The sequence below is a fragment of the Diabrotica undecimpunctata genome, chromosome 2 (genome assembly GCF_040954645.1).
Source record: "Diabrotica undecimpunctata isolate CICGRU chromosome 2, icDiaUnde3, whole genome shotgun sequence".
NCBI lineage: Eukaryota > Metazoa > Arthropoda > Insecta > Coleoptera > Chrysomelidae > Diabrotica > Diabrotica undecimpunctata.
Window position 1 is genome coordinate 156,849,965 of NC_092804.1, and position 16,789 is coordinate 156,866,753.

At 33.0% G+C, this 16,789-nt stretch overlaps 1 protein-coding gene across 1 annotated transcript in view; it reads left to right on the top strand.

The window, feature by feature from the left end:
- Positions 1-16,444, top strand: part of BckdhB (Branched chain keto acid dehydrogenase E1 subunit beta) — a 40,491-nt gene extending 24,047 nt beyond the window's left edge. Inside the window, exons 6-7 of the mRNA XM_072523842.1 lie at positions 6,851-6,937; positions 16,285-16,444. Coding sequence (XP_072379943.1) covers positions 6,851-6,937; positions 16,285-16,425 — 228 coding nt within the window. The 3' untranslated portion in view covers positions 16,426-16,444. The remainder of the gene's footprint in view (positions 1-6,850; positions 6,938-16,284) is intronic.
- The last annotated feature ends 345 nt before the right edge of the window (positions 16,445-16,789 follow it).

The window sequence follows — 16,789 nt, forward strand, 5'->3', positions numbered from 1 at the left end:
ATACCAAAGTTAAACCGGTTAAACATAGAATAATTCTTTTAAAAATGTGATCTAAAGCTCTTTACACCCGCCCCTGAATATTACTATCGATGATAATAGGACGGATTACTCTTGCGCATTCCCTGAGAGATTTATTTATTCCCCAGTGTGGCGCAATTACGTGGGCGCGTGTGATAAAAAAGTTTCCTTCCATTACACATCCATTTCCCGGCTTATAAATTCAACTTTCCTTTCTCTTTATCTTTTTTCTTAGATATATTTACTTCAGGAAGTAGGTCATATGGAAAGGCCATTATGTAGCGTTTATTTATTACTGAAGCCTTACACATAAGGGTTTGTCAACAAAGTATGATACAAGTTTATAAAAAATAACTTACAGAAAATTTTAAAGGAAGTCTGATATCAACCACATAACCATTCTATGGTTAGTATTTATGGTCGCTTTTTACCGAATTATGCCTCAGTTTATGGAGGATATACACTAAAATGTCTTTTTTATGCTTAAGCATTTTTACATATTTTGTTGCCTCATTAATTTTTCGAGCAATATGAATAATAAATGAGGATTTTAAGGATTTTTTTTATTCCTTACACAAATGCAGATATTCACTGCACATCCCTTAACGATACTCTTTATCTATGCCGCTCTTAGACATTCAAAAATCTTTAATAAACGCTTTATAAAGTATTTGCACATCCCTTAGCGATACTGTTTATCTGTGCCGGTCTTAAACTGAATTGGGAGAAACAATAGGGAAGTTTTCAACCCCGACACGGCGTGTCCCAATCGGTAGTACGTTCCCTTAGGTATATACGTATATGGTATTAATGTGTAGAACAGACAGCTTTCAGAAAAACAAAAGAATAGTTCCTTGTAATAAAAAATACCGTTACTATTAATTTTCACTGCCGAAGTTTGCTATCGATCTTCAGAGATTGTGGACACTTTTTTTTGCATATAATGATATTTAGGTTTAAACACGTATGTTAGGTACGTACAAAGTAGATGTTTTGGCACTGCAGGAAATGTGATGGAGGTGAATCGGTAATCCTGACAAGAGCATACATTCCATATATTATAGTTGCAGTGAAAGTCAAGACATAGATTGAGTAGGATTTATTGTAAATTAAAGGTCTAAAAGCCTACAGTCAAAGAATGTGAAACTTACGCTTAAAAGGAAAATTCCTCAATTACAGTTTGATCAATGCATATAACCCGACTGATGACAAACCAGAAGGAATAAAAAACAGTTCTTCAAAGATCTAGAGCAAGCCTACAAATGATGTCCTAGAAATAACACTAAGATAGTGTTAGGTGACATGAATGCAAGAATAGGACAAGAGCGAGTTTTAATCCCCATATAAGAAGGCATAGCCTACAACGTCATTATCTAATGATTTAGTACTGAGCAGCTTAGCAGCAGCACTACATATGATAGTCGCTAGTACCTATTTTAATGAATCATGTTTTTATGTTTAACTAAAAACATGATTCATTTAACCTCCATAAAAAGATTAACGAAGCGGCAGGCTTATATAAACACAATAACACTGGATTCCTGACAGATAATCAGGGAAACATAGTACTGGAAATAGAGCATAAAAGGGATATTTGGATTAAATACGTGGAAAAAACTTTTGAAGATATACGAAGTAACACTGGTATTACAACAAACACCAATTGCTAATCTGGACCACCATTTACAATCGAAGAAGTAAAATATGCCATCAAAAGCACCAAAGATGGTAAAGCAGTAGGCCCTGATAATTTTCACTTAGAATTCTTAAAACTTATGGACTATGATGGCATAAAATGGTTGACAAATATATTTAACAATATATATGATACAGGCATAATTCCCCAACAATGGTTAGTGTCAACTTTTATAAATCTTCCAAAAAAACCCAATGCGAGAAAGTGCGAAGACTATAGAATTATAAGCCTTATGAGCCATTTACTTAAAACATTTCTAAAGGTCATTTACAAAAGAATAAGTATATACAAAATGTGAGGAACAACTAACAAGAACACAATTCGAATTTCGTGATGCTCTGGGAACACGGGAGGCCCTTTTTGCTCTATAGGTGCTATTTCAGAGATGCAGGGATGTGAATTGTGACATATACGTATGCTTTATAGATTACCAGAAGGCATTTGACAGAGTAAAACATGACAAATTAATGACTCTAATGCAAGAAATTGGAATTAACAACAAAGATCTTAGAATTATCAGAAACATTTACTACAATCAAACGGCCAAAATCAAAATAGAAGACCAGTTAACTGATAAAATTGCAATAGAACGTGGAGTACGACAGGGCTGTATTTTGTCTCCATTGTTGTTCAATATTTATTCTGAATGGGTATTTAAGGAAGCTTTAGACGGTTGTGCGAAAGGAATACTAATAAACGGTGAATGGTTGAATAACATTAGATATGCAGATGACACTATAGTTTTTGCCGATAATCTGAATGACTTACAGATATTAACAAATCGCATAACAGAAGTCAGCAACAGATACGGACTAGCTCTTAACATAAAGAAAACCAAATTTATGACAATTAGTAAAAAACCAATACTAAACGCTCAACTTACAATCAACCAACAGAATATCGAAAGAGTCAAGCAATATACATATCTAGGCACCAATTTAAATAGCCAATGGGACCACTCAACAGAAATTAAACAGCGAATAATAAAAGCAAAAGCAGCATTCGTTAGAATGAGAACCATTTTCAACAGTCGAGACATATCATTAAAAACAAAATGCCGTCTATTGAACTGCTACATATTCACAGTTCTGCTCTACGGAATGGAAGCGTGGACACTGACTGTTGCATCTATGAATCGGCTCGAAGCTTTCGAAATGTGGTGTTATAGGCGCATCTTACGTATATCCTGGGTTGACAGAGTTACTAATGTGGAGGTCCTGCGTAGAATGGGGAAAGAAATTCTCATGACCGTCAAAACTAAAAAGTTGGAATATCTCGGACACGTAATGAGAAATCAAGAACGTTACGGCCTTCTCCAGCTGATTCTCCAGGGGAGGGTAAATGGTAAGAGAGGACCGGGAAGAAGACGCATTTCCTGGCTTCAAAATTTACGAAAGTGGTATAACACGACTACCACTGAACTGTTCCGCGCTGCAATAAACAAAGTAAAGATAGCCGTGATGATCGCCAACATCCGGAACGGATAAGCACTTTAAGAAGAAGACCTATTTTAAATACAAGAATGTACACAAGGTGGCCTAGGCCACCCATGATAAAAGAGCAACGAGTCAGATTGTTAGATTTAAGAGACGGAACAAACGTAATAAACTGCAGAAATTATAGTGGAGCAAACATAGATTTAGTTCATTGCCTAGTGATCTCAACATTGAGCGATAAAATTTTAAACATCAGCAAAGAAAATAAAATGGCTCGAAAAAAAATGGAATGAGCAAAAGCTGAGAGATGCAACAGTTCCAAAACGGTAGTCGAAAAACATCACCAACAGGCTAAAGAATCAAAATGTTAATGTAGAAGGCCAGAAAGATATAGACTTCTACTGTACCAGAATAAAAGAAGATACTGAAGCAGCCGCAAAAGATGAAATAGGAACAGAAACTTGTGCCAGTTAAAATCATTGGTTTGACGATGAATGTCAGAATGTAACAGGAGAAAAAGGAAGCCCAAAGAAAAAAGCTTACCCAACGAACTATAACAATCAGAAAAGAGAAGAGAAGAAAAGAAAATACACAAAATGATGATACTTAGATTCTGATTTCTAATGATATAAGGCTTATCATCACATCAGTGATCATCTCATCAATATCAGATGCTTGCGGATGATTCAGCAACTTTCTAACACCTTGGACAATAACTATTCCTTTCAATAATTTTACTATGTGGATTTTTAATACACAACCCAACCCGTTATAAAATGCAAATCTACCATTTACTGCCTCTTAAACCCCATTAAAAGATGAAGACTTTTAATTATCGAACGCCGAATCCTGCTTACAGTAAAATTTAAAAGATACAACATTTTCTAAAAAGAAGTCCATAATATTTTAAATATCCTTACATTTATAAGGAGACAGCTCTTGGAACAGGAATTTGACCCAAAACAACATACTCAGGCAAAATTACAAAGCTCAAAATACTCTAAGATCGTTTTTCTGCCTTTTTTTTATTGCCGTATTGCCAGATTCCAATAAGAGCCTAAGCATGTATTCACTGAATTCTGGCAGGCAATGGTGGGGGAAATCTTTTTTAGATATCTAACGCCACGGAGCAAGACACCCTGGCATCTTTCAAACGAGTAGGATACCAGGCCAGAAGACCACAGGGTAGTTAAAATCTGTATGGTCACCGTTACCTTAAAAGAAGAATAACTCTATTATATTAAGGAAAAACTTACAAATAACCATACCTATCACCAGAAACGTATGTATATTTCAGTCATTTGAAACGTATGAGTAGACAGATCCAAAAATAAAAAGCTTCATCTACCATAAATCCTATTTGAACCGTACCTTCATTACCCAAATCCAAATTCCTTCCACGAACAGAAAAATATTGGTTTTTGTGGTTTCCCAATCTCATTGCACAATGAAAACTGTCCTTTTCTTGAAGAATAGCCGCAACTGTTTCTTCAATCACCCACTACTAAGAAATTCAACATCGAACATGAGATTTCGTTTTATTTTTTCTTGGCATAAAACGCAGTGAGATACCCGACAAAACTCTCAAAATCACCAACAAAAAGTTCTCAAACAGTCGTCAAGAATACAATCACAAAGCTCAACTCAAATAAACCCTACAGGATTAGGGTTCATTTGAGTAATAATATAATTACAAATAATACTCTTGTAGCATAGATTACTTACAAATTTATATTCAAGGCCAAGTTGCTCTTTGTCGGAGAGAGGTGGGCGTGGTTCTTTCAAACATATATAGAAACTGTGTATTAGTTTAGAATTTATTACTGGGCACCACCCCCTGGTTATTCTCGAAGGGGGTCGAGAAGAAAAAAATAAGAATTTAGAGAAAGTTTTACAACAAAACACTTTTATTTCTTAGTAATGAACAAAAAAAAACAATATTAAAAGATCTCACTTTAAAAGTTACGTCATTCCAGAAAGATATTAAAATATCACCTTATGTTTACATTATTCGGTTACCATGAGAAGTGTTTATACAAAACTAATTTTAAAATCGTATAGGTAAACAAACGTTCTATATCATGATGTTAAACTTAGAATGAATTTATGTATTATCCCAAATTTCGAAATTCGTTCACAAAGAAATATAGTTATTTATTAACTAAGAATATCTATTATAATTTTAGATAAAAATAAGGCACTGTGTATCTGCTTATACGTATTTCGCCCTAAAAGGGCTCTTCAGAACGACTATTCCCAGTCTCTCTGAACGTGAAAATAAATCTTTTCTGTCTTAGGAAGCAACTCTAACATGGCATTTGGTTTCGAAAATTAGGTTACGGATTTTAATAATTATTTATTCGTTGTATGATAATGTAATCGTTAATTCTTAATGGAGAAACATTTTTATCCTTATCACAGGTTTTACTAACAATTATATATTTAGTTGTTTGCATGTTCATGCTTAGTCCGTAGTGGTTGCTGGCTATATTTGTTCTTTTTAACAAGTCTTTTAGATCTTAATTATTATTTAATAAATTTTATATTTACAGAAATTTCAGCATCACTTGTGATTGAAACTTCGCTGAAAATATACTCGGAGTACAAATTAAACAGTAGTGGGAATAGTATGCAACCTTGTCTAACTCCTCGTTGGATTAGAATAGCTGCTCTTTGGTTCCAGTGAAGCTTTATTATTCTCCTATCGTTGCTGCCGATATTTTTATTCTCTAATATTTTCATTAGTTGATCATGCTTTATCGAACGCTTTTTGATAGCCATTAAAACTCATATAAATATCAACTTTCATGTCCATATACCTTCGTATTAGTACATTAATGGCCAATAGTGCTTGTCTGGTTCCCAAGTTATTTCTAAAACCAAATTGGGTTTCACTAATGTCATCGTATAATGACTGTCATATTTCATCTAGTTATTTTTTGGCCGTGTGATAAATATTGATTTAGGCCATTCTTTTAGGATAATTTCTGTGTTTAAATAGTCTCACGACCCACGATTAGTTTATCGTGGGATATATTTGCTATAAAATATTATTTTATTAAATTAAAATAATATACGACGACAATTTTCATAGAACTATTTATTGCTTACTATACATGTTTACAGAACTGAGTGTCGAGTGTTACTACTAAAAAATACATTACAAAACGTCTAACACAAGCCCCTAGGGGAGGGGAGGTCGTTTTTTAAAACTATAAAATTTTAACTTTTGGAAATTCATTCATATTGTCCTTATCAGAACCATCTACAGACGCAGCGGCTGCGACAACAATAGCCGACGGATTTACCGGTTACCTACTTTCTAAAGGGAGGGTTTAATCTACAAACTTTCACCAGAAATATGTAGAACTGACAAACATTTTAATCTTTTAATAGATTTCTGGAAGCTAATTTACCCAAACTTTAAGAATTACTGCTATGAATCTAAAATAATAAAATAAAATCGACAATAACATAAAGTGAATTATAACGGAACAATTGGTATTAAAGAAGTTTTTCTGTATCACTAAATTTTAGCAACTATGTGGCAATTTCGTCTGGCCCTACTACTTTGCGGCCTTTTGAATTTTTAATAGCATATTGGATTTCTCTCGTGATATCTCGTTCTTGAGGACTATTTATTTCATGTTTATTTACTCTGCTTGTGCTTGAATGCATTAAAAGTTTTTTTTGTTTACAGTCGGTGAAAAAGTCAAAACGTGTTCTTATAGCACACGAAGCTCCACTCACTTCTGGATTTGGTGCCGAAATTGCAGCTACAATTCAGGTAAGATCATATTTATTTTTTTTATTACCAGTGTTAACGATACATTTTTTTGGCAGTGATTACCATCTATTTTCATTAAGGTATCATTTTATTGACATTATTATTGATAACATCTGATTTTAAGAACATTTTGAATGTTGATTCATTGTATTTTTCCACAAACGTCATAATCTCCTCTATAGGGTTTGTGATGAATACGATATTGATCTGTATAGATAGGTTCAAGAAACCTCAGTGGTTGAATATGTAACACCAATATGCAAATTCTTAATTACTGTCGACAGTATTTGGATACACATTTGGGTCACCTTTTTGGTAATATAATTATTTTGCCAGTTTCTCTTATTTTCTGTGCCGTAGGGTGCTTTTAAATTTTGCTCGGGTGTGCTAAGGGGTAAATTTTTTTTTAATGATGCTTTTTTGATAAAATACATACGTAGTAGTAGAGTTATTCGCAAAAAACCGTTTAGAAAGGTGTTTTTTGACCCAAAAAATTGACATTTTCACTTGCGAAAAGTCAAAAAGTATTAACTTTCAGAAAAAAATGTATGAAATTGGTTAAATATGCATTGCCGGCATTATTATTAATAAAAAAAATTTACCCTCGAGAAGAGGTGACCCCCCAGTGTAAAGTACCGTACGGCACAGGGTCAAGTTTGAAGTTGAGGGCGGTAATTAGAACCTATAGCCAAATTTTCGAGGAAATCAGTGCAGGCTGAGAAAAGTATGGGAAAATAGTCATTGACTGGACTAAATACCTTTTTTTTTTTAAATTTCGGCGGTCTCAAAGTTGATTTTAGACCCATGGTTCGTTCAGAAATTTTACTCAGAATTACCTTCATACCCGATTTTGTGTCAAAAAATTTGACCCACGTTATCTTATAATATAATATAATCGTTTATTTTAGCCCTCTTAGCTCTAATCTGTACCTCGAAAGGATACAACACTGTCTATTTTCATAACTTTACAAGAGAGCAGTTTTAAACTTTTTCTCACTAGAAAGTGTTATTGCCGCAGCTATTTATTGAGATATTGAAACAATATTTTAATAGAACATCCTATATATTGTTATTTACATAATGTATTTATTATATTTAAAAAACATTTTTTTTGTGTTTTGAAACCGTTTTAATGGCCACGATGTTGTATTCCTCTAATAAAGTTATTGTAGTGTAAGACTTAGTTTGGGGCATTCCGTAACAACTACAATACTATATGACTTACAAATTATTTAACCATACAATTCAACTTTACAAATGCAAATAATACATCTATGTATTTAACCAAAATGGTATTTTACGTAAAAACCACTCAGTCATCCTCAAGTAAGTCTCTTTCTGGATAGCCACTATTAGTATTACTAGTATGCTTTAAATTTTTAAAAAAATCATGGCAAAATTTAGGAACAGATGGCAGTAATGGCAATAGATCATTATACTTTTGTTGTGATATAGGTATTGCACTTTGTGATACCAGTTACAAATCTGTTGGCAAGGTACGGTGTCGCCTTCGAAACCTAACAAGATCAATTTTCTGGTTTTCATCATGAAAATTACTTTTCAAAAATAGAGTTCCCATGCTGTTTTGTTTTACTTGCAGTTAAACACAGTTTGACAGAAGAACTTTTTGTTTGGTAATGTCTATTTTTATATTAATCAAAACATCTAAACATTTTTAGATGTTTTAACATATACAAAGACCTAAAATTTTTAAAATCTTCTAGTTCCATTTTATGTACAGTATATTTCATTGAGGTTTGTCTGACTAACTGCTGCCAGTCCCAGGCCGTTAAAACAGAAATTTTAATTTTTATTTTATTTCATGTCCGCCTTCATGTAGGTGTGATCCTTTAGTAGAAACTTCTGAGTGACTGATGATTCATTAAATGATCCACCTATTTCATTTAAATGAGTCATTTACACCAGGTTATTGGTTATTTACTTGGCCAATTACTTCCTGATATCGTCTATAATGCTTTCTATATGTGCTGTTGCCAACTAATTAAATTCAAGTATGTTATTCATTGTAAGTATTTGGTTAGAAGAATATTTGAAAGGTTGGACGTCTAAAATTACTGCTTTTTGTGATTAGTCGATAACGAACCTGTCTTTAAAATGTATAAACTATGTAAAAAGAAGAAAATAGAAACAGTTGTTTTATGTTTTGTATATTAATTAAAATAATTTATATTGTTCGGTTGTATTTGATATATTTTATAATTATAATATATGCAATTTAATATAATATAAGTTTCGGTAATAGGAATTTCCATTCTGTTGTATATAATTTTGTTTTTAATAATTTCGTTACAGATATTTACAAGATTTACTTTGGTAGTTATACATAGAAATTTGTAGTTTGTTTTTCTTAGATATTTCGAATTCTTATAGCTGTGTTTTTTTTTGATTAGAAAAGTTGTTTATATTAGTAAAGTATAACCATATCAAACATTAATAACATTGGATTGTGAGTACTTGTGTGTACTTTGCTAGTATAGTTATATGGCAACTCTATTTTATTGGATTATTTTTATCATAAACATTTTGGTTACTGATTTTCATTTATTGAAACAACAAATCCTGAAGATATTGTTGAAAATCGAATTGATATTCAACCGAGGCTCATACAATAATTGAATAAACTTGTGTGTGTGTGTGTGAGAGAGAGATGGTATTAGACAAAAAATCTTTTTGCCACAGAAAAATTGAATAAACTTCTGAGGAAATATTTTTATTTGAGGATACTTATTGAGTATCCAAAAGAAACACATAATAATGCTGACATTTTTATTCTGGCCGTACAGACCATAATATGATTTCTTCTATCTCACTGCCAGGAATGACAGCATTTGCCCATTTCAGTAATGCAGATCTGATTTCATTTCCACCACGAGTAGTTCATCATAACTTTTGTCTATTTCAGACTCATCTTCTTCATCAAAACTTAAGGCATCTCTAATAATATGCGCCTCATTTAAAACATCATTGCTTGGTGTATTATTTGATTCTGAAATGAAACTAGGCTTATAATATTGGCGTTAGAATATTTAATAATATTGCTAGTCTAAGGTTGGTATCAAATCACTACATTAACCTTTTGAGATTATGTTATTTATTAAATTTTAAAATATTGAGCAAAGAAGGTTGATTACCTCTAAATGCAGTAGAAGATTTTGCACAACTTTTCAGTAATTTAAGAATCTTTCTTCCACGAGAATTATGGTGCATAATTCGTATTGTTAGTAACAAACAACTGTAAAGACACCATAAATGGCAAAAGTATTATTACAGTATACTCCCTCTATAACGTACACGGTTATTACAAGGTTTCGCTTATAACGAGGTACATTAGATGTCCCTAGAAATTTGTACTGAACTGTAACCCTCTATAGCGAGGTAAATTTGCTTATAACGAGAGAAAAAAAGATTGAAAAACGTGTTTTTTACGTTTTGGCCCGGCCGTAGCTATAAATAAATACCCTTTTTAACTGCGGGCAGCCCGCAATAAACTGCTTACAATTTATGATTCTTAGTCGGAAATGTAAAATTTATGATTCACAAGTGTAATTGTATTGGGTTGACCATTCACACCTAATAATATGGGTCCTAATAGACAAGATGTGGAAAGTGTTTTAAAGGTTGTCAGAAACTTTATCCAATGACAAAACGCAAATGAAGAAGCATAAAACTGTTTCACATCTTTAGAAAATATGATACTGGACAATTTAAAGCAGTCAAAAATGACAAAATAACTTTATACGCTTTATACATATTTACAGAATACAGATTTTTTGTTTTAACGTATATCATTGACAGTAAAAGTAAACAACTCTTTTTTGTTTTAATGCATTTCATTGACAATAAAAGTAAACAACTTTGTTTTAAAAACGCCATTCAAACAATATTTATTAGCATCTTATATTGCTCCGAATGGCTTTCCTATAGAAAGTTTTAGAATGTATGTAGTTTTAGAAAACTACATATTCATATGTATGCACAGTATTATTGTTGTTGGATATAACGAGATCCGATTATAACGAGGTAATTAGTCTGCCATTTCAGTTCTCGTTATAGAGGGAGTCTACTGTATTAGATCACTAACAGTCTACCTGTCATCATAGAGTTATGCAACACTATGTGCGGCGGTAATTCACATGCGTAGAGCAATAAAATATTAAGTTCACATGGTGTTCTATCCCTTTAAGTGAAAATGGACTTGGTATTCTTTTAGAGGTTACTATCTCAATTAGCAAATGTCTTAGGACCTACTGCTCTATTCCTTTAAATAAAGTGATAAAAGTTAATAATTATTATGTAAAAATGTAAAAATCAGAAAAAAGGGACATAGTGTTGTATTCGTCCGAGGTACAGATATTAATACTATTACAAGAATTACTATTTAACTCAATAGTCTTTCGGATTGAACCGAATCGATTATCATTGCGCCGAGCTTTCGACACCATCTTTGATGTCTTTTTCAGGGTTGCGAGGTCTCGAGTCTCCCGAGCTCCCAGACACTACTAAAGTGATCATAATCAATGCATTCCTGCTACTGGGAACAGAGGACGGTTCATTTATACCGTCGATGGTGATGTGATTTAGGTAAAGGTTGGTGTGGGGGTTAGCGTAGAGATTGGCGCGGGGATTGACGCGGGTAGAGCGATGATTATTTCTTTATGAGATGTCTCCAGGTCGAAGGTAACCGTATGGCGTCATCTCTTTTATTGAGACAATTTGGCATTTTTTTAATTTCTATGGCTTCTCGGACAATTCTTGGTTTATAGAAGCGGATGGGGGCTATGCTTCTGGAGTTTTCAAAATCAATTTTGACCTGTATGAAGATGGTGTCGACTAGAGCTAAAATTGAATCGGAATTCCGAACAGAAATGGAATGTTCATAAATCATATTTTGGATTCTACGATTTGTTTGGCCTATATAAGATCGGGGCAGTCTGCGCAAAGAATTTCATAAACTCCGAGTTGTTCATTTGGAATTTTGTCTTTGATTGATCGGACATGAGATGAAAGTTTTTATTGGGGTGTAAATATTGTCTTTACTTCTCTTGATTTAAGAATTTTGTCGATTTTGTCAGTGACACCTTTGGTGTATGAAGAGAAGCTTTCGTATGTTAAGGGTCTGACTCTTTGGGTTGAGATTGAGTGGAAGATGGATTTCTGTGGATGCTCCAGTTTTGGATGAGGGCTTGTTTTAAACTAGAGAGCACAGCGGGTCTACTTGCATAATCGCAAAGGCGTATTGATCTGGAGACAAGGGTATTAATGACTGAAATAATTTATATGTTTATGAGATATATAGTATTATGAGAGTTGGCATAAAAGTAACGATTGGTATAGGTGAGTTTTCGATAAACAGAGTGATGAAAACCTTAAGATTGGTTTTCTTTATAATAACGTCGAGAAACGGTAAGAATCAGTTTTTACGTCCATCGTTTACCTTCAACTGGATACTAGGATGTATACCATTTGGGTTTAAAACGACACCAAAACATCCCTGCCATTGGGCCAAATGACGAATGCATCGTCAAAATCTCGTAGCCGACATAGTAATTCATAAATCTTAAATACCCCAAAACACAGTCCCCTGGTATATCTTTTTTCCAGAATTACAAATCTTGTCAGAATAATATGTAACATTAGTTGTTAATATAGATTACTTATAAATAACTACACACGAGAAATTTGAATAATAATAGAGAAAGGAAAGCAACAACTGTAACAACCGAAAATGGTCAGTTGCTTTTCAATTACCATTATATGTTCATTATCGTGTGCCGGCGTATAAATAAATGTCAGCAAGTTCAACTTTGTTGCATAAAATATACATTTACTTTAAACGAATAATTAATTTCTTAAATAATAATTAAAACTTTATTATACTGTTAAGTGACAAGAAATATTATTTTGATAAATAAACGCAATTAATATAAGCTCTGGAATTATAATAATCAATATAGCCATTATATAAAGCACTAGCGTATCATAAAGAATATCATTAAGTGTATCACAAAGGAAAAATAATAAATAGTCCAGTCGGAATGTATTTAGGGGGTGGATCGTATATATATATATATATATATATATATATATATATATATATATATATATATATCTTCTTCTTAAAGTGCCTATCCGTTCCGGATGTTGCCTATCATCACGGCTATCTTTACTTTGTTTATTACAGCGCGGAACAGTTCAGTGGTAGTCGTGTTATACCACTTTCGTAAATTTTGAAGCCAGGAAATGCGTCTTCTTCCCGGTCCTCTCTTACCATTTACCTTCCCTTGGAGAATCAGCTGGAGAAGGCCGTAACGTTCTTGATTTCTCATTACATGTCCTAGATATTCCAACTTTTTAGTTTTGACAGTCATGAAAATTACACATTCTTTCCCCATTCTACGCAGGACCTCCACATTAACTCTGTCAACCCAGATTTCAAAAGCTTTGAGTCGATTCATAGATGCAACAGTCAGTGTCCACGTTTCCATTCCGTAGAGCAGAACTGTGAATATATAGCAGTTCAATAGACGGCATTTTGTTTTTAATGATATGTCTCGACTGTTGAAAATGGTTCTCATTCTAACGAATGCTGCTTTTGCTTTTATTATTCACTGTTTAATTTCTGTTGAGTGGTCCCATTGGCTATTTAAATTAGTGCCTAGATATGTATATTGCTTGACTCTTTCGATATTCTGTTAATTGATTTTAAGTTGAGCGTTTTGTATTGGTTTTTTACTAATTGTCATAAATTTGGTTTTCTTTATATTAAGAGCTAGTCCGTATCTGTTGCTGACTTCTGTTATGCGATTTGTTAATATCTGTAAGTCATTTAGATTATCGGCAAAAACTATAGCGTCATCTGCATATCTAATGTTATTCAACCATTCACCTTTTATTAGTATTCCTTTCGCACAACCGTCTAAAGCTCCTTAAATACCCATTCAGAATAAATATTGAACAACAATGGAGACAAAATACAACCCTGTCGTACTCCACGTTCTATTGCAATTTTATCAGTTAACTGGTCTTCTATTTTGATTTTGGCCGTTTGATTGTAGTAAATATTTCTTATAATTCTAAGATCTTTGTTGTCAATTCCAATTTCTTGCATTAGAGTCATTAATTTGTCATGTTTTACTTTGTCAAATGCCTTCTGATAATCACAGTAAGCACAAAAAGGGCCTCCCGTGTTCCCAGAGCATCACGAAATCCGAATTGTGTTCTTGTTAGTTGTTCCTCACATTTTGTATATATTCTTTTGTGAATGACCTTTAGAAATGTTTTAAGTAAATGGCTCATAAGGCTTATAATTCTATAGTCTTCGCACTTTCTCGCATTGGGTTTTTTTGGAAGATTTATAAAAGTTAACACTAACCATTTTGGGGGAATTATGCCTGTATCATATATATTGTTAAATATATTTGTCAACCATTTTATGCCATCATAGTCCATAAGTTTAAAGAATTCTGAGTGAAAATTATCAGGGCCTATTGCTTTACCATCTTTGTATATATATATATATATATATATATATATATATATATATATATATACATATATATATATATTTCTTTTTATTTCTATTGATTCGTATATCTCCCTCTTCTTTTTGTTTTGTTCTGATTTTAAAACTTTGATGTTTTCAAAATCAAATTTATGCTTCTTCTCACTTTCATGTTTTGTGAGCGTAGTGACGTTGTTCTTGTCATATTTGTGAGAGCGAATTCTGGATTGAAGCAGTTGACTAGTTTGACCGATATAGACACCTATAGACATCTGCGCCTGCATATGTTTTTGTTGAAGTGAATAGATTCTAAACCTTTTGTTTATGTTGATAATATCAATTTGGTTTCTTATGATTTTCCCTGGGGTATCATCGGGTGCTTTCCATGTATAAAGCTTACTTGGGCGTAATTTAAAAAGTGTATTCGTCACAACTATATCCGTCTCTTGGCAGAATTGGATTAGTCTTTCTCCTCTTTCGTTTCTTATGCCAGGACCATATGACTCCACGTCATTCTCGACTGTACCTTGTAATATTTTGGCATTGAAATCGTCCATGATAATAGTTAGTTCATATTTTTTTGGTCAGTTTTAGAGAGTCTTTTAGAGTAGATATAACTCTTCAAGTCTTCAAGATATAATAGAAATCGTCTTCTTCTCATTGCACCGTCTCCTTTCGAAGGTTGGCGATCCAAATGGCAATTGTAGTTTTGGAAACTGCTGCGCGAAAGATATCTGCGGATGAGCGGTCGAACCATCTCCTCAGGTCTTTCAGCCACGAGTTCTGGCGTCTTCCTACTGATCTTTTGCCCTGTACTTTTCCTTCCAGTATAACTTAAAGTAATTCATATCTTTCGCCTCTCGGCACATGACCCAAGTATTGCATTTTCCTCTCGTTGATTATTCTTAGTAATTCTTTTTGTTTACACATGCGACGAAGTACCTCAACATTAGTAACTCTTTGTACCCATGGAATCCTCAACATTCGTCTGTATATATAATAGAAATAAGTAATCAAAATATCATTACTACTGTATTTACTACATATTTATTTCTCTACGTGTATTCACAACACGAGTTTGAGCGTGACTGCAAATTATTGGTATTATTGCATCGTCCGTATCACCGACATGCGCGCTGTATAGGAAAAACGCCTTTAGTCTTGGACTTATGGTGTTTCTCTAATACATCGCCAAATCACACCGCTATAGATAGGTTACGAATGCATTGACTGAAGGCGTTTTTTGGTGAAATTATGACTTATGGGGTTCCTCAAAATAAGCGATTCTTAATTAGAGGGTAAGACTTTTTCCTCTCACTGTATAAATATTATGACCAATGTATTACTTAAATATTTACTAAAATATATAATGAACCTGTATAATATATAGCTGTTATTAATATTCAGAAATATAATGAGTTTAAGAAATATATTATAAGAGTAACTTCAGTTCGGCTAATGGATTAAGTCTATCGTCAAAGGAAACCGATAGCACACATACAATATAATCTTACTTTAGGAGTATTATATATTTAGGTATTCCCACATTAAAACTCATCATATTTAAATTGTGTACCAACAAAACGAACACAAAATTACCGTAAACCAAACTGCCAAAAACCAAATTATTTTAAATGTCACGTTTAAAATTAGTTCTACTTTGTACGTCACTGGCTGTCAAGGCCCAAACGTCCTTGTCTGTACTTATTCTCGATTCGCCTTGCGGTTTACCAATTTGCCCACAACATCTCTAAATAAACTTGCAAGGAATTTAAAAACAAAGATATGAAAATTGTATTATTTTAATGAAACTTGTCTTTTGCAGGAGGAATGTTTTTTGCATCTTGAGGCGCCCATTCAGCGCGTCACGGGTTTCGACACGCCGTTCCCGCACGTTTTTGAGCCTTTTTATTTGCCAGATAAATGGAGATGCTTTGCCGCAGTACAAAAACTTGTAAATTTTTAAAATAAATTATAAATAAATATTTCAGTTTTTGTTTTCTTCTAATTTCATATGGGAAAATATATTTATTAAAAAAGTTTACAAAAAAATGGAAGAATTATAGAAAAGCACACACAGAAAAGAACATTATGAACTAAAAGTAACGAACATTACTTATATTAAATTCAATCATTTCTTTTCGAAAATTTGTGTCTTGGTGAAAAGTTTGGCGGTTAGGTTTTTGTTTTATTTTACAAAAGTAGTCGCATTAATCTCTGAGGTTAGCAACATATACAGTGCTAGTCAAAAGTCCCTTCCCCCCTCGTATCTTTTGAACGGTTATTGTTATAATATGTGAAAATAATAATAGGTGAAATTTGGAGGGAAG